Source organism: Montipora foliosa, chromosome 6 (genome assembly GCF_036669935.1).
Source record: "Montipora foliosa isolate CH-2021 chromosome 6, ASM3666993v2, whole genome shotgun sequence".
Classification (NCBI taxonomy): domain Eukaryota; kingdom Metazoa; phylum Cnidaria; class Anthozoa; order Scleractinia; family Acroporidae; genus Montipora; species Montipora foliosa.
The window spans coordinates 65,291,765-65,316,764 of NC_090874.1; the positions used below are offsets into that span (position 1 = coordinate 65,291,765).

Sequence of the window (25,000 nt, forward strand, 5' to 3'; positions counted from 1 at the left end):
ACTGATTGTGTATCAGTCAGTTTACTGGAGCTTTCAGAGGATGTGAACCACCATTTCCACCATCACAAATCCTTGCAGTGTTGTACCATTCAAAAGGCAGTGCACACTGACCAAGTGGCAGTGGAAGAAGGAATCTTGGCAGCTGAGACTACAGAAAATGTCCATGATTCAGTGAACTTGAAAATGCCTCAGAGAATGTCATTGCCAGACTCTGGTATCAGTGTTACTCCACAGTCGTGTTTCTCTCCAAGCAGCCTAATAAATCAGGTTTTACCTGCAGATCTTTGTAATTATGATAAAAAAGATACAAATAGTGTTGAAGTTTCAATGCTGAAATCTTCTCTTGCTGTTGCCTCCAAGTCACAGGCAGGAGATGTTTGCAACTGTATTGAATTATCAGATGATGAGTCGAGTGATGACAGCTTTAAGACAGCATCTGATGAGATGGAGCTGAGCATTCTCTGTGAAAAGGAGACAAATTTACAATTTGCTGGACAGAATACATGTAATTTAAGGAATGAAAAGACACTCAGTCCTGAAGTTCAGGAAAAATGCAGTGATGGTGATCATGATCGTGGTAGGCAGATAATAAATGATGAAGGCAAATCTGAGATCTTTGGAATGTCAGAAATTTGTGCATCTGTTGGTGCAACTCTGCTATCATGCTCTCAGGCCAAAGTTACAGACTTCAGTGTACTAGGAAATGATGACCATACATGTAGAAAAGCAAACACTGCAGATTTTATGGGAGGGGCAACATCTAATTTTGAGGAGTGCCTTGATGAACAGAGTCAGCTTGAAGTTACTTATGAGGATCAAATAAATGTGAAAGATGACACCAGTGGATGTAAGGCGTCCACAGAATTGACTGGAATGTTACAAGATGATGGCACAATGTATCAAAAAGGAGTAAAGGATGAGAAATTAAGCTGTTTGCCTTCCTGCAGAGGGGAAGTCAATTGTAATGATTTCAAACAAATGCAAGTATATAAACCACAAATTACGGCACTGGACATCACAAGCATTCTTAATCAAAGCAAACCTCTGGGTATGGCTTGTCTGAAGGTGTTTGCCAGAACTTGCAAATGTTTGAAGAATTTTTCAGTTTCTGGGAATGAACTTGATGATGAAGTGTTGATTTACGTTCTCAAGAATGAACCAGAACTGGAATGCCTTTCACTGGTAAGTTAAGTAAGAGCATCATGTTTTCACATGAGTTTCAAATTTTGAAGAAATCCAAGTGAGAATAACAGGGTCTATGCCAGAACCAGGTGATCTTTTCAGCAACTGACAGGATCTCATCTGAGTGAGGAACAATCTTTGTCCCATTACACTGCTGTAATGAGACAATTTTAAGAAAACTTACATGTATTTGTGTAATTCACAGTCTTGTCATAGATTAATTCCTTTACAAAATTTGTAATGCAACAGCTTTCAGGTCTACTCAGGGAATGTTTAATAGGTTCACTTGGAGATTTAAAAACATTTCTTATAATAATACATGGTGTGATTTGCCGCAACATTCTCTTATACTGATTGGGAGCCAAATTTAAGCTCACGATAGTATGTATGTAATTGTACATGCATGTAACTATGTACGGTATGTATCACAGCAACTTAAAAGAGCTATGTGGAGTAAGAAAGTTATCACAGTGAAGCTAGTGGTCCAGGTAACCATGGATTCTCTTGCCAAAACATGCAGTGGTGGTGTGGTCAGGGCTTCCGACTCCCGAACCCATGATTGCTATGATGAGCCTTGGCTCAGTCACTGTCTCTCTCTGCATGCCCTCGTGTGTAATTGTATGCCAAGTAAACACTGCAATGGACTAGCATCCTGTCCAGGGGGGAGTAGCAATACTCTCTGTCACTTCATGCTAAGTACATCAATAAGCTCTGGCTGTGTGAACCCCAGCAGTTTGTGTGTGACTTTTCTTTACGTTAATGAAGGGGTAGTTTCTAAAGAAACTGTGGTGCTGCGTCGGTGATGAAGTAGTATACAAAAATTTGGTTTATCAACGGAGTTGATAATGTAAATTGGCCACCGTACAGAGATTCTAAAAGCTGACGTTTCGAGCGTTAGCCCTTCGTCAGAGCGAATCGAGGGATTATGGGTTACGTGTAGTTTTTATAGTAGAGTAGGAGCTACGCTATTGGTGGTAACATGGCAACGTGAAAAATAGGAATATATTAGTTAAATGAAAAGCGTTCGTTAATACCGTGAGGATTAAGGGTGCCGATTTGAAAGATGAATTTTTGTAGGATATGTTGAACACCAATTTTTTAATCAGTACAACGGCCCCAAACCTGAACTATACGGCCGCTACATCGACGACTGTATCGGCGCTATTTCATCAAGCAGAGAAGAACTCGATCAATTTATAACCTCCGTCAACTCTTTTCATCCGGCTCTTAAATATACCTGGGAAATTTCGGAAACTTCATTGGCTTTCCTAGATATCAAAGTTTCTATTAGAGGCAACGTGCTATGTACTAGTGTGCACTACAAACCTACTGATTCACACAGTTATTTGTTGTATTCATCGTCACATCCATCACATGTCAAGAACTCCATTCCTTATTCTCAATTTCTTAGACTTCGACGTCTATGTAGTGATGACTCCGATTTTTCCAGCAAATCAGAGGAGATGTGCCAGTTCTTCGAAAAACGTGGCTATCCTGTCTCTGTGGTCAAGGCGGGCCATCATCGCGCCCAACAATTTGATCGACAGTCGTCACTACAAACGTCACAGAAAGATAAGAATAACAGAATTCCATTCACCCTCACCTTCCACCCTCATAATCACGCAGTCAAAAGCATCATTCTTAGTAATTTTAAATTACTCCAAAATGATCCCGAGACTGGTAGAATCTTTTCGCAACCTCCACTTATTTCATTCAAACGCGACAAAAACGTAGGCAACTTTTTAGTTAGAAGCGCGCTCAAAACCAACGAGCAACCCGGCACTTTCAAATGCGGGCGCTCACGATGCAAAACTTTTCTTTTTATTGTTAACACTAGCAAGATATCGGGACCTAAGCGATCTGTTAAGATCACCGATCGTTTCACATGTACCTCCGCAAATGTCATTTATTGCATAACCTGTACGTTATGCAATAAATTATACATTGGTGAGACAGGTAGACGACTAGGTGACCGATTCCGCGAACACCTTCGCGATGTTGAGAAGAATGACAAGGATGCATCTAAGCCAGTCGCTCGCCATTTTAATCTGCCCAACCACTCCAAAAAACACATGGCTATCTGCGGCCTTTCCCTACATCTAGGTACGACGGAAAGCCGCAAGAATCTGGAACAAAAATTCATCTTTCAAATCGGCACCCTTAATCCTCACGGTATTAACGAACGCTTTTCATTTAACTAATATATTCCTATTTTTCACGTTGCCATGTTACCACCAATAGCGTAGCTCCTACTCTACTATAAAAACTACACGTAACCCATAATCCCTCGATTCGCTCTGACGAAGGGCTAACGCTCGAAACGTCAGCTTTTAGAATCTCTGTACGGTGGCCAATTTACATTATCAACTCCGTTGATAAACCAAATTTTCTTTACGTTACTTTGCCACCCACTTTACAGATACATACCACAACTTTCCGTTGTTTGGAAAAACTTACATGATCACTTTAACGGGCACCAATTTACTGTGTAATTGCTTTACCTTTTTTTAGGTGGACTGTGAAAACCTCAGTAACCTATCTCTCAGCACCATCCCTGTTCACTGTCCAAAGCTGACCAGTTTTGATCTCAAGGGTGTGTGTTACGTTACAGATTATGGAGTGATTCCGCTTACAACAAACAGTAACTTGAAGTCATTACATCTGGCTGAGGCAGCAGTTACTGACTCTACACTTGAGACTGTTGCCAAAGGTTGTGGAGGAAAGGTAACTCATATGACATACCAGGGGCCTGGCTTTGTAAGCTTTTTGGTATGACAGGAGTTGACTGACTGTCTGACTTTGTCGCTAACTCAATAACCTTGGTCAAATCGTTCCAAGTCAGATGTATTGCGGTCGTTTCGCCTACACTTAAGTCGATTCGCCTGCGTGAAAGTTACACGTATTGAGTCAATTCACCTACATCGGTCCGACAAATGAAGGAAGACAAGGAATGTGACTTGACTTTCGAGAAATTTATTTTGGCTTCGTCCAAAACCGAACCGAATACCACCTTTTGCAGGTAGGCGATCGTAACACTCAAAAACACTGAAATCCGGTGGATTAGTTATTGGAAGCTAAGTCTGATCGTTGCACAGTATAGTCAGTTCGTTCCACGAAAAAGTCAACTCCGACCGCATCAACACTCAGGGTCTTTAAATAACTGAGCAGAAAGGGCTGCCTTTGCAATTACATCCGTAAATGGTTAGACTTTTAAGTCTTCTCTTAAGGACTATAAACCGTAGGCCCCGTCTCACAAATATCTTCCATGTTCATTAGTTCTCTGTGGGATGGGACGTTAAAGAACCCGCATATTATTCGAGAAGAGTAGGGGATGAAATTTACGGTGATGTGGCTTTCCTCTGTGAGTATATGTGAGGGTGGGTAGGTGGGTATAGCAGGTCTACATCAGCTGAATAGCTGCCAAAACTTCAACCTGCTGAAACAAATAAATAAATAAATAACAAACAAACAAACAACTCAAAATGGCACTTAAGAGTTTAAATAAGGTGCACTTTCATTAGGAAAAGGAAAGATGTGTACAAGAGTACTTTTAAATCGAAAAGTGATGGAGTAAGTTCTAAGACAGTTAGCGATGATAAAGCATGATTTGTGCTAACTCGTTCTGTAAACATCGAAGACTGGGACTTTTTTCTCAATTACATCTTCATTACATAGGAATGTTTCCTTGTCTTTTTCTAAGGGGAATTACCTGACACTGTTGTGGAAAGAATTTATTCTGCTGTGGAACTATCTGTTTGGAACCATCTGACCATGGAACGTAGAAATGAGTTTATCAAATGAGTTGATCGGTCAGTGTAAAATGCAGAAGCAGACCAGGGGTAAAATGCAGACTGAGAAAGGAAAGGAAAGAAAGGAAAGGAACTTTATTTAAGTGTCTAGTCGTTCTAGCGCTGGAGCACTAATTGGGGACACCGTAAACTGGAATTAACAGTTAACTCAAATCAAGTCAAATGTCGGTTTTTGAGGAGAGGGGAAACCGGAGTACCCGAAGAAAACCTCTTGGTGCTGAGTTGAGAACCAGCAAACTCAACCCACATATGACGCCGGGAATCGAACCCGGGAATCTGGGGATCTGGGGATCTGGGAATCGAACCCGGGCCACATTGGTGGGAGCCGAGTGCTCTCACCACTGCGCCATCCCTGAGGTTATAATGTAATTGTTGAAAAAGCCCAAACCCTTTAGAAATGCTAACCTTAGGCGTAATTAGGCATAAAACAATGTTCAGGCTTAACTGTTAGCATTTCTAAAAGGTTTAGGCTTTTTTCAACAGTTGCATTATAACCTCAGTCTGCATTTTACCCCTGGTCTGCAGTCTGCATTTTACACTGACCGATGAGTTGATATGGTAATTTGAAAGCTGACGTTTTGAGCGTGGGCTCTTTTCTCTGACGACAGGTTAACGCTCGCCCGTTAAAGAAAAATGAGAAAATACACCCGCCCATTATCATCCTTTATAATCTCGGTAAAATGATTGCTCCATTGTAAATGATTAGAAATTCATACACCTAAGATCGCAACCTGTGACCATAGTAGGAACAAAGGACTGCCAAGGCTCGAGCTTAGTTCCCCGGTGCACTCCAGGTGGCAGAGGTCTCCACTCTCCCACTCAGAGAGGCAATCGTTGCAAATCTATGACCCTTAGGAAGTCCTGGTCACCCAACGAAGCTCAACGAGCAAGAGAGCGACTTCAGAATACCCGGCCACCATTGCCTTCTTAAAGCGGCTTTGCTTGAAAACGAGGCATCTATATTCATACTCAAATTAATAGCCGGGTGTTCTTAAGTTTAACAGATTTAATTATTAGAGGGTAACGTGCGTGCTAGTTTTCTACCCATATGAACCATATGAGCGTTAGCCCTACTAATGGAATGGGCCCACACAAGGACAGAGAAAAACTCTGACCAGGGTGAGAATTGAACCCTTCCTTGTACTTGTACATATTCATTGCTGTGACATTAGCTCAGTCGGTAGAGCAGCGGTGATCTAACCTGAAGGTCGTGGGTTCATTTCCCAACTGTAATAGTCAAATCCTTCCTTGTTCTTGAGTTTAGCCTACGCATGGTCAGAACCTTTCAACTAGAACGCAATGATCAATCAAATTAACCGCCTCTCACAAATGCACTGTCCTATCAGTAGCCCGAGCCCACATGTGTACTTGCATTAAAACACAAGCATGCGCATGGGTTAGGATCGACGAGCCACAGAACGGCAGAACTACTAGAGGTACTGACAACAAAATCGTCGGTTAACAACGCTGATGTTAGGGATGTTGGCCTAATGTGATCGGGGACGGTGGGAATGTATTTCTCCTCAGAGGGTATTTACATGAGACCGGGACGAACTCAAACCGGCATACATTTCTTTGTATGCGTTTACATTAGACCGTTCTGACTTCGTCTCGGTTGCTAGACTGAGTTCGTACCGTTCTCATGTAAATGACAACAAATCTCAGACCGGGTCCAGAAATTTCAAGACTGTGTACATTTTGGTCACCCATATATTTATTAAACAAAACATATCATTTCGTCCCGGTTTCATGTAAACGGCTACAAAATTTCATACCGGAACAAGTTCTCAGTGAGTTCGTCCATTTCTCATGTAAATACCCCCTTAGACAGGAGCGTGACGGCAACGTACTTCCATTGGGGAAGTCACGAGTTGAGCAAACAGGATCATTCAGGAAATCAGCCTATTCTCAGTTAAGAACCCTGTTCGGCACCCTGTCGGGGCCTGATGCCTTACGACGGCTAGAAGCTAGAGTGCTAGAAGCGCTGAGAGGACTGACGATATGTTGAGGTTGATTTCTTGGGAGAAGTCACCCTCAATGTGTCGGCTTCTGGTCTGCATTAGTACAAAAACGTATTCAGTCTTTGAAGTCAAGGCTAAGACAATGTGGCACCGTCCCACTTCAATGATATGTGAATTGAAATAATTTCAATATTTAGTTATTTTTTTTATTTTCGTCAGTTAAAAGAATTGGATGTCTCTTGGTGTGAAGACCTCACAGATCATGGAATGTCGATGATGGCGAATAGTTGTTCCTCTCTTCAGTATCTGAGTTTGCGCCAATGTGCTGCTTCTCATCTCACTCTCAGTGCTTTGGCACAAAACTGTCATCTTATTTCATCGTTAGACATTGCTGGTGTTAACAGTTTGACCGACGAAGGGCTTGGCAACTTGGCAAGAAACATGCCGCATTTAAGAGACATAGATGCGAGTTGGAACTCAAGTTTATCAGACAACGGAATCTTCACCTTATTAGAAAGCTGTGTGGAACTGAACAGGGCGGTGTTATGTGGCTTAAAAGGCATCACATCTCAGCCATTTCTGGCGATAATCGGGGACTTGGGGCGTTGGTGTCTGCTGGAAGAACTGTGGCGCCTCAATAGACGATCTCAGAGTGGAGCAGATCCTAAAGGGAAAGTTACCCTAAAGACCTGTGATCCGGTAAGGGGATACTTGGTATAGAAACTATACCTGCTGGGCTTCCTGATATACAGTTGCTGAGCTCCAACGGTCGTTCAGCTTTCAAACGAATGAAGGGGTTAATGCGCTGTTACACTGTGCAATTTTTCTTGCAACAAGTTGACAAGACAAGTTGCACGAAACATTGCCCAATCAGGGTTTTCATTTGAGGCCGGAGGCCGGACGTTTCGTCCAGTTATTTACCATTTCTCGTCCGGTACTTTGACTGGCACTGTAAATTTGTAGATTTGCTTCTTTGTTTTTTTCCTATTTTTTCTTTTTGGACTTGGGTATCTCTGGACGCTGTGGGCCGAAGAAACACGTGTGACAATCACGCCCAATAAATCCTTCAAACTGTCAAGAGTTTATATCGCCTTATTAATTTGCTTACTTAACGGAATGATCGATCTGTTGGCATTTCATTCACGCCATAAGTTTAGTTTTCTAAGACAGTGTTCGGCACTTACTTCTCTACTAATTTGCCCTTTGGGCAACCACTTTTGTTTTTTTGGTTGCCCATGGTTTTTTTCGGCTGCCCGCCTTCTAAAGACCTGTTGCCCATTAAATCTCAAAGGAGGCTTGTAAAAATGTGAATTTTGAGTAAAATATGTGTAAAGTGGGTTTGACAGACCAACGGGACTCCTGCTGTGTCCATAGTGTTCAAGTAGCTTTCACAGTTTTGCTTTGACAAGAATACATTTAAGGTGGCTCAAACCAGTTTCAACACTTTCAAGAGACCTTGTTATGAGAAGGAAAATTTGAAACTACAACACTTTATCATGTACAGCAAGTGAAACAACAATTATTGCTGAACAAGATGCAGTCATTTTTGTGACGTAAAAAGTTACCATGACAACAGGAAAGCCGTGCAAAAGCACCCTATATTTTGGCTTTAGTTGCTCATACCTGAAAAACGAACTCGGTGACCCCAATTTTTTATTGTACAAAAGCAATTAGCAGGCCAAGATAAAAATCTCTGCAAAGTTTTAAAAAATTCTGTGAAGCAGATTCAGAGCTACCTTAAATTTTCAATTAATTAAGGTGGCTCTGAATCCGGTGCACAGAATTTTTTAAACTTCGCGGAAAGTTTTGTTCTGGCATGCTAATTACATTTCAGAAATAAAATATAATATATTAGATATTATATATTTTTGAGATATGTTTTTGTGGGGCTTTTCTGTTGCCACGGTAACTTTTTACGTTACAAAAATGACCGAATCTTTTTCAGCAACAATTGGTGTTTCATATGGTACCATAACATTGCTGTTAAGTGATAAAGTGTTGTAGTCTTAATTCTTCTAACAAGAACGTTCCTTTCAAGTGTTGAAACTGGTTTTAAACCACCTTACGCGATTTTCTTTTTCCATTAGAGATCAGGGGAGATTCCTTGACTATATCTCTTTGTGATTAGACTGGTTTTGAATTAAATGTCATTTGTCCAGTGGTTTATTCTTTAAGCCTTTCAAAGCTGGTTGATCGTGAAATTGCGTGACAAAAGGTGGAATTTTCTTTTGTGCTTTAGCAAAGTATCGTAGCGTATTTGGCCGTGCGAAAACTGGGTTCCATTGTAACAAACATTGTTTTCGCGCGGAGAAAGATGGCAGCTACGAATATGTTCCCTCTTCCTAAGGTCACTTGAAAATATCTCCCGTATCAAGCGATGTGACAGCCTGCAGTCTGGATTTTGTACCTAGTCTGCATTTTAAACCCAATCTGCAATCTGCAATCTGTAGGCTGCATTTTATACTGACCGCCAACCAGATGCATCGGCCAGAAACGTTGCGAGACGGGTTGCAGAACCGTTTGGGAAAGAGCAATTGAGTTCTACTTTCCGTAAGGCTTCACGCAACGTTGCATCGAATTTCTCAGGCATCGCGTAGTCCTGCAAACTTGTGTCGTAACGGTTAGCGACACCTGCCAATAAAAATGTTCCTTTAACTTCATGTGATCATCGACAAACGAGACAATTTGCAAGAAACGTTGCCATTTGCGAACTTTGGTCGCAGCAAAATTGCGAGACAAGTTGCAAGAAAAAATAGGTTTCTGTGGTGCTGCGTCGATAGGTGAGTAAAATACGCAATTTTGCCCTGAGCAAATGAATTGTCGAATTTCGTATTTCAACGGTGAAAAGATTAAATGGCTGACCAAGGGCTAACGCTTGAAACCTCAGCTATTCAATGGGTGCTTTCCATTAAGCCAGCAGTCCGACCGGTCCAACTGATCAAGGTAAGAGGTGGTCCACAAAATTCCGGTCGGACCAAACCGAACTTTGACTTCTGTTCGGAATTTCCGAAAACTTTGGCTTAATGGAAAGCACCCAGTCTTTTCACAATGGCAATTTCAACTCGTTTGTCTTTAGGGATATGCAGAACTAGGTTTGTTCACGAAAACCTCACTGAAAAAGTCAATTGACCTTGTCTCCGCTGTCACGTTTGTCGTTTTGTTTTGAGCAGAGTGCCTACAAATTTTCCTCTATGTATCTTTTTTACCACAGGAGACTGCTAAATCTATTGGTAATCAGATGCCATGGCGATCCATGTCTTACGCTCCATCACTGCGGCAAATTCTGGTTGAATACAGTGACAAAGTCAACGATGATCATTTAGCAGCAGTTGTGGCAGTATGCAGGGGAACTCTGTTTGTAAAAGATTATTATGGACAGTCAGTAAAACCTAAATGGATATTTAGATGAAGCAACCTTTGAGAATTCTCCTCACCTTCAAATTAAGAAGAGTGACTAACCAAAGACATGGCAGTTGGTACTAACATAATGAACGATGTTAGCGCCCCAGAAGGGGGGGGGGGGGGTCCCATATAAAAAAGGGGAGGGATGCCCATCGGAAATTTTAAATTAACCCCCTTAAGGAGACCAATGGGCGCGGGCCAGGCTTTTTTTTTACCCCTAAAGCAAATATCCACTTTTATATTTCTTCGCGCGCATTCCTAAAGGAGACCTTCACGGCTGTATATGATGGCGTCTTGCCCAGAACACCTTAATTAAGTGAGACCAACTTCCGAAATTTACACCCCTAAGCGAGACGACGAGCATCCCTCCCCTTTTTATGTGCATAGAAGTCCCATTTTGATAATCTTTGCTGAAATGTATGAAAAAGTAATTATTTAAATATTGGAAAAGGTCCTAGTGTGTCTCGTAGGGTGCAGAGGCGGCACGTTTGTGAGAGCACTCGCCTCCCGCCAATTGCAATGTGGTCCGGGCTCGATTCCCAGACTCGGCGTCATATGTGGGCTGAGTTTTTTGGTTCTCTACTCTGCATCCAGAGGTTTTTCTCCGGGTACTCCGGTCTTCCCCTCTCCTGAAACATGTCAATGTACAGTGTCCTCAATTAGAGGTCCAGCACTTGAACGACTAGTCACTTAAGTAAAGTTCCTTTGCTTTTCTCCATAAAAGCTCACCGAAGGTGTTTAAACTGAGAGGGAGATTACGCAGTCTAAACCGCTCTGGATGGTTGCAGGTTCGATTTCCTGCCCTGACCAACACTAAGGGTCTTGGGAGCAAGAAAAGCCTTTTGTCTTAAGGCCATAAATCACACGTCCTTGCCCGCAGCTTTTTGTTGCGGGGCGTTTTAGAACCCATGCACAGACCATTCTCAAAAAATAGGCACGCATTGCTTACGCGTGGTAGTGCAGTGATACGGCACTTTATTCCATAATGTCAACTGAGCTGCGTTTTGTCTTCCAGGTTATCTTTGCATGATATGTAGCCCTAATAGTTGTTTTGGTATCTTAAATCATTATAGTGCCATGGTAGATGTCTTAGGGAAATAGCCCTCTGAAAAGACATGTGGTTACTAGTAAAATACTAAACTCAGAAAGATTGAAGAAAATAAAAAAGAATCGAGAAACTTTGGCTTCGAGGCTGACATGTTGATCATTTTCAAGTTCCCTTACAACTTCTTTTCCACCGCAAGGTTAAGAGTGCACTCAGCGTCTGACAGCTATCTAAAATAAAAGGGTATCGAGAAACTTTGGCTTCGAGGCTGACATGTTAATCATTTTCAAGTCCCCTTAAAACTTCTTTTCCACCGCAAGGTTAAGCGCGCACTCAGCATCTGGCAGCTTTCTAAGACAGAAGTTGACAGAAGTTCACTGAAGTTTTCCCTGTCCGGCGGGGTTAGTACCTGGATGGAAGACCTCAAAATATACTACTTTGGGCCAGAAACATAGTTCCAAAAATTATATTTTAATGCTCAAAAATGCGAACTAAGTAAGGTACAGATTTTGTTAGCCTGCTTTATGCAAAAAAAATATTGGTGCAAAAGTAAATAAAGATTGAGACACATTTTTAGGAAGAGCAGAAGGAAGTTTTCAGGAATTGTCGATCGAGAATAGAATATTTTGCCATCTGCAACAAAATTTGCGACATGAAAACAACATCAATTTTTGAACCGCGAATATAAAAAGTTACCATCATCGAAAAACATTTTGGGAGATTTTTGCTACTTTCAATTTTTCTATTGTACTTGTGGCTGCACAAGTAAATCGCAAAATCGAAAGTGACATCGAATTCAGCGGCGCCGTGATCAAGTTACCTTGCGTGTTTACTCCCGAGACAAAGGATACGTCTGTGTCAAAATGATGGCAAGACACCGGGTGCTTGTTTTCGTTAGTTTTTTCTTTCTTTCAAGTGTTATAAAGTTTGACAACAAATGTGCGAATTCAAGACAAAGATCACAATCGACTAACTCTTGAGGTTAACCATTGTTTCTGCAAAGTCAAAAATTTACTCTCCTAGACGAGGTTATTTATCACCAGCTGGTAATTCCATCGTTTTGGAAATAGCAGCTGCTTTGTTATTCATCAGCGTCACAAATTCTTGCCGATTTGGGGCTCTTTTTGTTAAAACTCAAGCACGCCTCCAACAGGCCTGTTTATTTTCGTGATTCATGCACGCGCTGCGGGCCTATTGGCACCACACACTCTTAAATATACACCCTTACAACCCAGTGACAGTGTAGTGCACAGAGACGAACTTCCCGCTGTTCTGGTTTTGTCCATTTCCTCCAGGCCGGATTGGCAGTGACGTGTCAAAAACGTTTAATTTGAAGAGGCGAAAAGAAACAGCCATAAGTCAAGGCTTTGCAGTCCCAACTTGGACCCCCTCATATTGCTCTCATGTGATCACATGATGTTCAGGCGGTTAGGCGGAATCATTTTTCTGTTCCAATGCGTCACATTCCTCCACTTTGACCTTTTTGTCCCAAATATTGTTGTAAGGTCTGTTGCAAACAAATTTTGGCCAAAACTGGTCTAAACTGCAGAATGCCCGGCCAATTATTTGCACATGAATGGTTTGTACTGTTAAATGCTTCTTGCTTCAGACGATGGCGCCACCATTGGCCGGCCGGCAATTCTGCAGTTACCGCTAAGAAAATTTTGGTTTATTAGTTCATCATGAATCAGAGTGCACACGAGAGTCAATTTAAAAATTTCGCAACTGATCCAAATCAGGCCTTTTTGCCATATCGTGCATGGCGTGGCTCAACATTATGTCACTGGATCGCATTTGTGTGACAAACTTAGTGACGGCGTGATGACTTGCGTGACATTGGGTTTTTCTGGGAATTTTCTGGTTATGGTTTATGGTTTCTTCCTACCTCATGATGATATTTTTCTAGTCAGATTGAAGCATTCATCGACGCAATGAGTTCTGTGCAGCGATTACCGAATGCAGAACCCTCTGAGAAGATTGAATATACGGTCAATCAAACAGCGAAGGTCCATCGAGAGAGTGTTGAGGATCGAAGGCCTTCTATTTGGTACTCGGTTGTTAAGTGGATCGTTGGGATCTTCCTTCTAATTTCCGTGCTAACTTGCCTTGTCGCTAGCAAGATTTCTTTGCTTTCCATCGCATGCTTTGATGACCGAAGTGGAGCTAGTAGTGATACAAACCGTGAAACCATTTTTATTATGGTTGTACTGACGTTGATGCTCCCTGAGGCCGTCAGTTTCCTCAAGGCTTGTTGGATCAGCCTCTTCCGCAAAAATCACAAGTGGCCAAGCGCCAAAGCTATATTAGTCGTAAGTCTTTTGTACCGAGAAGATTATGCGTAGATTTTAGTTCAAGCGTTATGGATATTTGGTGTTACCTACAATCGACAATAATCATTTCTGTTATGAATTGCCCTTTGCATTGTGCGATGACTATGCATGCGAAAGTCTTGCCTCGCAACTCTATCGATTTGTTTCTTAACCCTTGGTTAAGATTTTCATGTCTTCTATTTTAATACTACATACTCAATACAGTCAGACTCCTTTGCAGTACCTTCAGTATGAGAGTGATGGTATCACCTAATGGAAAAAGTGAAACATGCTCAACTGCCATAGCAGGAATTGGCCACTGTGGAAAGTGGCATCTGGGAAGGATATAAATAAATATATACTGTTTAAAAGGCCTAATGAAAGTTAGTGACCTGCATTTTTCTAAATGAATTTATGTAGGAAAAGCATATAGGAAAACGCACCTTGGATTCATGCTTGCCATCACATATACTAACTGAGAGATATGATAAAATAAGCTAAGCAGAAAATACCGTATTGATACTACATGTATGTTGTTAACAACAGTTAAGGCTGCATTTAAATATCCTTTTTTATGATATCTTATCACAGGGTTTAGTTGCTGGTGTACTTGAAGTGTTTGGCCTATGTTTCTTTGCCGTTGTCATATTGCTTCACAGAGAATTCCCACCTGTGCTGCGTATTCTCATGATGAACGGAGTTTTCATTGTTCCAGTGATTTGGCAAATTGTCAAAAACATAACTAGTGATCGGGAACAATGTTTCAGCAAAGAGCTATTCTTGTTTATTCTTTCCTTATTGCTCGAGATAGGAGGAGTTGGTGTCATTATGTATCAGGTAAGACAGCACTTGAAGGCAAAAATCTGACATTACTTAACCCAAGAATAATAATTAAGCCTGATTTTAATATGTTAGGAAAAGGATGTACATGTATACAAAACATGGACCCCTTCATAAACCTGGTTTACAAGTTACAAGCAGAAAAATCGTAAGACAAAAGAGGGAAGTGATCCTCGCTCTATATCTGGACAATTTAAGAAATAATGACTCTTATAAACCCCTGAAAAATTCAGTTGGCTCCAACACAGGTTATGGGCTCCTGCTCGAACTGAATTTGAACCCATGACCTCTGCGTTGCCGGTGCAATGCTGTACCAACTGAGCTATGAGGCCACTCAGTTTAGGGAAGGTCAATTTGTTGGGCTTATTTGTTCAGGTGAAGGACTCAATGAGTGAAATGAATGTGTTGGGGTGAAGGGATCGCGCAGTGATGAGAGCTCTCGCCTCCCACCAGTGTGGCCCGGGTTTGATTCCCAGATCCGGCGTCATATGTGGGTTGAGTTTGTTGGTTCTCTGCTCTGCACTGAGAGGTTTTCTCTGGGTCTCCGGTTTACCCTCTCCTCAAAAACCAACATTTGACTTCATTTGCGGTAATTGTTAATTTCAGTTTACAGTGTCCCCAATTAGTACTCCAGCACTGGAACGACTAGACGCTTAAATGAAGTTCCTTTCCTTTCCTTTCCTTTCCTTATTTGAAGTGCAGGTTATAGACGAATCCCTTTGGAGCTACCAAATATTAGTGGAATAGGTGTCTATAAGAGACAGTTGCTTAAATTAGTAGCCCATAATGAACAACAGTCCTGATATTCCTGTCACAGCATTTTCACAGACTGCGATTTATTTTTGGATTGAATTTCCCGTTCGATGACCAATGATGACCAGTCACAAGAGACTACCGGTAACTTGTTGTTCGCTCCTAGTCATGGGCATTTCTCTCTTTTATCTAAAGATTTTTCTGCTTGTAACTTTACAAAATGAGGGGTGGTTCACAGGGGTAGTCCATGGACCAGGTCCATGAAGAGGTCCATGGATTTGGCAGTTTCCCGACTGTCCCATATTTTGCTGATACATGTATATTGGAAAATCACCAGATGCTTGTCCTAGATTCTTCCAATAGTGACTTTGGTGGGAAATAGAAAGTACGCCAAAAATTGAAACTTGCAATTTAGAAGATTGGTAATGAGCTAAAACGATTGCCAACATCTCCGACAGTTCAAATTTGTGTTTTCATATGTCAGGAATGATCGCTGACAATCGCAAAAATCTGGGACACATTGGGAAAATAGAAACACTTCTTATTTTCCAGAATCGTCCCAGACTATCCCAGATTATCGGGGATGTCTACGATTTTAATATAGTTTTTATTAGTCAGCAAAATCTGGGATGGTCGGGAAACTGTGTCATCCCAGAACATCTGGGAGTTTCCCAACATATGAACTGGGCTTTAGGCTGGATCAGTAATCACTTTTGGTTCCAGGGATAGTACTGTACTTTTTAGCATTTGATTGCAGTGAAAGAAAATTTAGTACAGTAGATAAAAAGAAAAAAACATTAAGTCATGCCTTCTACAAAGCATTGAGATGATAAAATCTGTTACTATGGATGACATCATAAACCACATACCAAACCAGACCTGACTAATATCAATCTTTATCACTGCTCACATGTTACTACTAAATAATTCTGTTGAATGCCCAAGAGTCAGAGATAAAATCCCCTTTTACTGAAATTATCTACAATTTCATGTGTTTTACATTCCATATACTTGATTCTCTCAATGAAATGCTATTTTTCCTAAAGGTATGTGGTGTGGGATACCATGGAATGAATACCAGACAGCTGGCCTCAGCTGTTCAGTTGGTGGATAACGCTATCCACCAGATTAAATCACTATCCATTGGTTTCACTATTACTCATCCACTGGATAGTGCTATCCATCCTGTGAACAACTGGGGCCAGGTAATTTTTTCAGTTATTTAAAGGGGCTAGGTCACGCAATTTTAGGCAATTTCAGCACTGATCGAATGGTCATAGAATTAACTAAAATATCAAAATAACTGTTCAAACTATAGAAGAACTCTAACAAAACACAGGGAAGCCAAGAAGGGACATGGATGGACAAAACTGGAGAGGATTGAAATGGATTGAATTTGGATAAATTGAAAAACGTTGGCCCACCTTTTTTCAAATTTATATCAGTCTATATCAAAATGTCATTTACAAAGCTGGAAAATCATTCTCAGTTGTTATGTGGCCGTGATTTTGCAAATGAAAGACTCTTGCTCTGCCAATTTGACGTTTAGAGCTCATAATTAACAAAATTAAACAAAATTACTTAAAATAGCGTGACCTAGCCCCTTTAAATGGTGCGATGAGCCTCTGATTGAGGTCAGTCTTATGTGATGTCCTGTATCCATTCATGACCCGCTTAATGAAGCCATAGAGAACGTTGTAGAAATATGTAAATATGTTACTTCCTTTAATTTTTAGGTGGACAAGATTGCACCTGATGTTGTAGTCTGGGTCATTCCTTTCGCTCTTGTATTCATCTCTATTGCATGGTGCCCAAAGATGTTCAAGTTTATCATGCAACCTTCTGGAGAACAACCACTTCCTGTTGTAGAAGAATCAGTTGGTATGGCAAATACAGTGGAGTTGGGAGGGTCAATTGCCAGTTCTTCACCTGATATCATGACACTTGAGAGGGTGTCTAAAGCTTCGTCTGCTCGAGGAAAGGCTGCCATTATCACCAGCTTGTGGAAACTTATCTTGATTCCATTTGTGGCTGCTTTTCTCTGCTACATCTATCATCATGAATACACAATAGCAGACCTGACAGCTTTAAGAAAAGGATTTGATGATTTCAACTCTAACCACAAAGCTTTTCCTCACTTCATGGCTCAAATATTCACTAGCTTCATTGGTTATGTTTTGGGAATTTTAGCATGCTCTATGTGCATGCAGAGGTTAGCATTTGCTATTCCTATGTTTTTGGCAACTCCCGTGTCAGTGGCCCTTGCCCTGATTCCTAAGGAAAACGTGATTCTTCCATTCGTTTCTGGTGAAGAATATAAGTGTTATTTGGTGTATGTGGCTGCAGCGTTGTTGTTGTTAGCTCAGTTTATTGCAGTTGGTTATTACCTCTTTAAGGAGCAGTGTTTCATTATGGCCAAAGAATCAAGCTTGTTTTGGATGCCAACATACAATGGTAGGATTGTGTTAACTTACCTTTAAATTCAGAAAACTGTGTACATTGTACACCTGAAATAATTATGTTAACAATAATTTGTTACATTTTAGAGACTTACTTTTATGTGACCAAGTGACTGGAAAGTTTGAGAATTGCAAGCACACATCAAAACCACAAACTAAACCAAAGTGTTTGTTTCTGTTTTTCTTTCTGTTTGGTTTTCTCATACCTGATTGGCTTTCTTCTGAAATGTAAATCGTGTTCAATGTTTTCTCAATCAGTAAAAAGTGTGTATGACCAGCTTTGACAAGTCATTTATTTGGTAGTGCAATATTATGACAAGTAGAAGGTCGAGGGATTACGTTTTTGCAAACGTGCTAATTAAGTTTTTGAAAATGTATGATAAGTTGTGTGGGACGATGCAAAATTGAGAATCAAACTGGTGGAAAACAGAGTTTCACGTTGAAAATTACCCTACAAATATCTTGTGGGTTGGTCAATCTGCATTTATTTAATATTATTACGCCAAGAGAAAGAACATAGTTGTGTCTTCAGATTTCAGCGATGACAACATTTGTTCCTTTAGGCCACTTTACAAAGTGCTCCCCGAGTCAGATGTGACTTTGATTGATTGATTGATTATCCATCAGCAATGTAGTGTTTCTGTAAGATCAGAATAATGATACTTTCACTGCTTTTTGTCATAATTTGACTGTACTTCTTAGGTATATAGGCGGCTACTATGTGTAGCATCCCATCCAACTGATTGAACAACTACGTGCACTGTCTTTTGTTCTACATGGCTTAGTCTCTGTGGGCCTTAGTAGAGTCAGGCCATTTTCTTTTGTTTATCTCGATATTTACAACTGCACTTAGGTAGGCAGTGTGGGCAGTGTGGTTCAGTGGTTAGGGCATTGTGTTTGCATGCGGCTGCTCCGGGTTCAAATCCCGTTCTAACCTCTGGCTTGGACTTGTTTCTGGTTGTTCCTGATTCAACTCCACCACGCTTTGTAAATAACCAACTGGTTGCCTCCCGCCAGATGGGGTTCTTAATTAATAATGTTTCTGTTAAGTTTGAATTGTTACTTTCACCGTGTTAACAGTGGAGTGCCTGTAAACTAGCTTGATAGCTAAGTGTACTTCCACTATAAAGAAAGCATTTACATTTTTTTTTACTTGCAAGCATCCCCTTAGTTATTATTGTCATTGTTTCTGTATCAGTTTACTTGTTTTCTTTTAGGTGTGCTTTTAGAGCAGCATCTTTTGTTGAATCGGCGTAATAAAGTCACTGATGACTATCAATTAAAATACAGAGAAGTTAGCAAGCGATCCTGTATTTACATTTGCACAACGATGTACCATGAAATTGAACAAGAGATGGAACAACTGCTCAACTCATTGCATGACATTGATTGTGCAAGGCAAAAGTCCAAACGACAGATAGAGTCTCACATTTTTTTCGATGGTGCACTCAAAGGAGATGTTTTGAATAACTATGTCTTACAGCTGATATCTTTAATACCAAAGACACTGAAAGTGAAGGTTGAGGCTTGTATGAAGCTCAAGACACCATATGGAATGCAGATGCGTTGGAAACTTCCAGGTGGCATGTATTTCCATGTTCATTTGAAAGATAATTTGAAGGTAATTTTTTCCTTTATAAGTCATAAACTAAGGAAGCAATGCAGCTCTCCATTGTCAGGTCATTTTCATCACCCCTGTCCTTGGACTAAAATGGTTTGATACTTTTTCTTATGTCCAGATTATGATACCATGTATATTAGGGACCTGTCATTTATTAGAGAGGGAAAGGCTGGTGCAAATAGGGGGCGGAGGGTCATTACATTTTATGCAATCTAAAAGGGAAGGGTCACCAAAAATTTAAGCATGGCTTTGGGGAGCACCATATCTTTTTTGTTAACATTGCTGTTCATTTAAAATATAAAATTAAAATTAACAATTAAATCCCTTGCGCAGTAAGCATTTTTAACTTAAATAATGATCAACCTGAATAACCCAATGTTCAACCTTATGTATATGTCAGCTATTGGACAAATGCATCACCAATTCCATCATCTGAAGTCCCATCCTTTGAGGAAGGATAAATTGATTGTATTGTAAAGACATGTAATAAGCAACTTAGCAAACTCGGCAACGCAACAGGAACAATATGGTAGTGGCTACAAGTTGGTAGAAGCCACTATTTCATCAGAGGATGAAGAATGGGTGCCATGGCGGAATGCATATTTACATGCGGCTTTCTTTTGTTTAAGTATTTATACAGTTGGACGCGATTTATGGAACTCTTTTTTTTTTCTGTAGTTCGTAACTTGTTATTCATTACATAACTGACACTGTAGAGTATTTACTTGTAATCAGGAACCATTGAAATTAGTACATATCTCTAAAGCCATAGAAATTGTAAGCAGTCGATCGATTTTGACCATAACCCTAAGTGGGTATAGGTCCAGTCACGAGCAGCCACTGTTGCCCCGCTCCACGAGACAAAGCCCAATGCTGTTCTTTCTTTTTCTGCCGTTCTCCGCCATTCTCTTTCGGTCTGCCACTTCTTCTTCTTGGATCCATTCTGAGAACGTGGTCGATGAACGTCCAGCGCCGCCGGAAGATTTGCTCGCTGATGGTGCTGATGTTAGCCCGGTTTCGAATCTCCTCATTTGATATTTTCATAGGCCAATAGATCAACATAAGCCTTCTCAGACTTTTATGTAGAAATACGTCTAGCTTGGTCGCATCTCTTTTAGTCATACGTCATGTTTCACAACGGTATACCGTAACAGAACAGCTATAACGTTGGACTTAAAGATCTTCAACTTAGTTTTCAATTTTAGTTGACTGCTCTTCCATATGTTTCTAAGCTTGCTGAATGTTGTTGTGGCTTTTCCAAGTCTGCTTCCGATGTGCTCAGCTGTACCCCCTTCCTGAGTCACTCTTCCTCCTAGATAAACAAATTTCGACACCGCTTCCAGTTTTTCTCCATCGACCTGGACCTCTCTGCCTGCGGTGTTGTTCCAGCACATCATCATGCATTGGTCTTTGCTGTGTTTATGTTGAGGCCTGTAATTTTTGCATAACGTCCCAGGTTGCTAAAGTTAAACAAATTGTAAGCAGTAATAGCTGTTAATTAGGGGACTCTTACAATGGTAAATTAAATTGTTTTAATCACTAAACACCTTCCATTTGAAAAGGATTTTGAAATCGGAGGGTTTATGAGAGTTTGTAAGTGTGGTGTGTGTTTATGCAAGATAGAAACTTTGAAACAGCACAGTTGACACTACTGAAGTCTTCAGCAGAGGCGACCCTGAGATTCATGACAAAGAGTCATTTTTCGGGGGAAGAAAGTTGTGATACTCTTTGTACTATGCAAGGTGAACTGAAAAGAGAACAATTAACTTGTAATTTTGTAGATTAATTAGTTAGAATTCGCTCTGTATTCTGTGATTAACAATTCGGACAATATTGCGTTAGTCTAATTTAGACTTTTGGAGAATAATTTCGTCTTGTTGGAACAAGTATGGGTAAGTACGCTTAATTACTTTAAAAATTGTAGTGGGTTTTTTTTTAGTGTAATTTTAATAAATGCTGAAAGTATTGATTTGGTATTACATGTTTTCTTGAGTTTGCTTATGCCCTGTGTTTTGCTTTGAAGAGGACTCACTGTTGTGTCGCGGGTTTCGTCACAAATTTTTGGAATGATTATGACAATCTTCTTGTGTTTCTACCAGTGCAAGGTCAGGGAGGAGACCAACACACTTTCTGTGATAAACATGAGGACATCATAACCTTTTTGGATCACACAAGGAGAGGGTTGCAGTTTTTTCAACAAGAAATTAGGGGAGGGTGTGGTATCTTCAGTAACCACTCCTTGTGTAATTTTACTGCAAGTTGGAATTTTGAGTAATCAAGCATGTGTTTCCTAAGTTTTGTGAAATAAATGTCAGATCCCAAACGCCCTAGGACGCCCTCAGTTGACGAGTAAAATTGTATGGCATTAGACATAGTAAAGTCTGTTAAGTCTCACTCCCAGGGGTCCGTGCTTAATTCGCAACCACATGACTGGCTGAAATTCTGTAAATTTGCATACCTATGTACAGGCAATGAACAGAATGTACCATCAAAATGTGCTGAAAAGTAAAATGTTTTGCACTTTTTATCTTCATAAGATTTCAACATTAATAAATGAATGTTGCCATAACATTTAAAGTGTTATTTTCACTCAGGTAAAAAACAAGAAACGCTGGAGTCAGGTCATGTACATGTCATATGTGCTTGATTTTAAGGAGAAGACTATGGATGGTAAGGATATTAATCAATGGGTATTCCATAGGATGTATTTTTTCTTGTTTGATGCATGACCAGTATTGCAGCGACCAATACTCACAGTAGTTTAATTGTGCTACTTTAAAACTTCACTTTGACCGATAAAGAGCTTCAAAACAGAAGAAAAAAAAATGCGCTAAACGCCTTGATAAGAATTCGCTTGATGTTGCGGCTGGGTAACCTGTTTTTACCTCCCGCCATTTCAGTCACGTAATTTCTTTTTTTTTTTTGCGTAGTTGCTTAGATCGGGAGATTCGTGTGCTCGTCTAGGGGAGCAAATTCCCGAGGGTGGGGAAGGCAATAGAATTCAAATGCCCCATATATGCCCGGGGTCCTCCCCCCCTCTTGGGCTTAACATTGATAGATGCATTATTGCTGGCAAAAATGACCGTTTCTGAGGAAACGTTATCTCGTACTCCCCAAGCGAATTCTACGATGATAGCAATTATCCATACGGAGTCAGGCTATTCGACTAAAGAGTGTGAAACCACGAATTTACCCTTGAACGATAACACTTGTGGAAAATTCAAGTCTTTGAGGCGCTCCTTCTGACACTGTGGATGTTGACAAGAAGAGGCAACCCAAGTTAACGGAAAAAGGTAAATCTTATGAACTTGTTCAATTTGTTCGTGAGCGAAAGAAGCTTAACAGAGAAATGCAGGTTCAAGTCGCCAATATTGAAATACTCATGGGTGTGAATAACAACTTTGAAATAGTTAGTCAGGAATGTATCAAATTGAATGAACGTTATAAGTTGTTTGGAGATCTTCATGAAGAGATGCAAGAGTTGTTGACTACAGAAGAGCGTGCACAGGACCACCAAGTTTATGTTGCTATGCATAAGGAGATAATGCCCTTTCGAGAAGTGGTTTGTAAATGGGTGGGTGATTGCTGAACAGCAAACTAGAGGTGAAAAATGGGAAAGGAACTCAACTAAATCTCGTATGAAGTGTAGTAAAAACAGTAGAGCCTCGCGAACATGTACAAGTACTACTTCCTCCAGTGCGAGAGCCCTGGAAGCTAAAGCTAAGAAAGCTGAATTAAAGAGGAAAGTTGCTCAACTTGATCAAGTTGAAGCTGCCAAAACGGAGGCAGAAAGAGCAAGGTTAATGGCTGAATGTACCATCGCTGCTGCTGTTAGCAAGGTATATGAGGATGCAGCAAAAGAAGATGAAGAGCAATACCTGGGGTCAGGTGACCCTGACAATGACAATGCTAACCCAGATAACAGATTGACCAAAGAAAGCCTATTCAAGTCATCTGTTAACTCAACAACAAATCAGCCCAAGGGTGCCTTGAATCTGGATGCGCCAGAGTTAAATCTTTCATCCCCGAAAGTGTTAGAAACCGGGGCTAATACTGGTTGGAGTTCTGCTAACCGAGGTGCAGATGAGTATGGTGGTTGCGCTGTTACTAGAAATGCTTTGAGAGATGTTCAGGCAAACCGCGAACTGGCACAGAACGAGCAAACTCTCCCTCAAAGGGAGACTCTATGTGAACCCCAAACGACTTTCTGGGAAAGTATGGAACTTAGACTGTCTAGCCCCCACTGGTGTCTTCTCCGTTTGATGGCTACCCTGCCAAGTACCTACGGTTTAGAGCAAATTTTCGGGACCAAGCGGAATGTAAGAAATCTTTGTCTGTCGTTGAAAAGATGAGTTACTTAATGTCTTACACTACCAGCATAGCGAAGGAGGTGATTGAAAATTACAGTGGGTTGTCAAATGGATGCCAGCTGGCCCTAAAGGTGCTGGAGCATAGATTTGGACAGTGCTATGATGTAGCTCAGGCTTTGAAATTGTCCGTTACTGATGGGCCAAAGATAAGAGCTGGAGATAACGCAGCACTCCTGGATTTGTCAGATAAGATAGAGAACTGTTGTTGTGCAATGGTTGAATTACATTCATGTGAACTTGATTGTACCACTAACTTGAGACACATCTGTGATCGCTTGCCAGGTCACCTGCAAGGGAGATGGTGAAGGGTTTCAAAGGAGTATTGGGAAAGATCAAATGGAAGGGAGTCTGACTTGAAGAAGCTCTCCAAGTTTATTGTTGCACAATCACTAATTGAAAATGACCCTGTATGTGGTAGAGCAAGCACCACAAGGGTGAAGTTCAGGAACGCCAAGAAATCGGCCCCAAGAGAATCAACTGGTCCAAGGATCACTACTTTGGCAACCAGGGTTCAAGCATCTGAAGGTAGAGGGAATCAAAGAAAGATGAAGGCCCCAAGTGTTGGTAAAGTAGACAAGAAGACAGAACTGCAGTCAATGTGAGCACTGCAAGGTGTGCAGGGGAGTCTACGCAGTTCCCCAGTGCCCAGTGTTCCTGTCTAAAGGCGTAGGTTGGTGGAGACGGTTTGCAAGGTTCAAGGCTCTTTGTTACTGGTGTCTGCCCCATACTCATCTGCAAAGGAGCTGCCCAGAGAAAACCGGTTGTCCCGACAAGGACTGTGCTCGCCCACAAGATCACCACTCACTTTTACCCGACAATAAATGAGGCTGGGGATGTTGAAGGTAGTGTTGATCAGAGCTCGCCCCTAGTCTCTAACCTATTTGTGAACAATGCAACAATGGATGACGTTAGTAGGAGTGTTGTGCTGCTCAAGGTTGTTCCATTGAGATTGATTGCTGAAAACGAAAATACACGTACTACATATGGTCTGTTGGACTCAGCCGCTGTTAGTTCAACAATCACTTCCAACCTCGTGGGCAGACTGTAACTTCAAGGTATTCCAGAGAACGTTAGTATAAACACTGCCACCCAAAGGAACCAGAATCTTGAGCTATCTAAGGTCAAATTCCAAATCAGCTCTACAAGCCATTGGGGACCGTCCTACCCAGTGTTTCATGCTTTAGCAGTGGAAGGTTTAAATGTGTCGGATAATTTCTGCCCAGATCAACTGTATTTGTCTTCATGGCCA

General features: G+C 41.0%; 2 protein-coding genes across 3 annotated transcripts in view; both read left to right on the top strand.

Annotated features, from left to right (window-relative positions):
* LOC138008170 (uncharacterized) overlaps positions 1–11,635 on the top strand; it is a 22,343-nt gene extending 10,708 nt beyond the window's left edge. Inside the window, exons 3-6 of one of the 2 annotated variants that reach the window (XM_068855401.1) lie at positions 1–1,182; positions 3,694–3,906; positions 7,172–7,651; positions 10,164–11,634. The exon at positions 1–1,182 is cut by the window's left edge and continues 348 nt beyond it. In XM_068855401.1, the coding sequence (XP_068711502.1) occupies positions 1–1,182; positions 3,694–3,906; positions 7,172–7,651; positions 10,164–10,361 (2,073 nt within the window). In that variant the 3' untranslated portion in view covers positions 10,362–11,634. Of the gene's footprint in view, positions 1,183–3,693; positions 3,907–7,171; positions 7,652–10,163 lie in introns of both variants that reach the window. The other variant, XM_068855400.1, reaches the window with a different exon arrangement.
* A 1,306-nt stretch (positions 11,636–12,941) lies between these two features.
* The window catches only part of LOC138008171 (uncharacterized), a 39,106-nt gene continuing 27,047 nt past the window's right edge, over positions 12,942–25,000 (top strand). Inside the window, exons 1-5 of the mRNA XM_068855402.1 lie at positions 12,942–13,708; positions 14,300–14,545; positions 17,038–17,755; positions 18,978–19,381; positions 21,976–22,051. Coding sequence (XP_068711503.1) covers positions 13,331–13,708; positions 14,300–14,545; positions 17,038–17,755; positions 18,978–19,381; positions 21,976–22,051 — 1,822 coding nt within the window. The 5' untranslated portion in view covers positions 12,942–13,330. The remainder of the gene's footprint in view (positions 13,709–14,299; positions 14,546–17,037; positions 17,756–18,977; positions 19,382–21,975; positions 22,052–25,000) is intronic.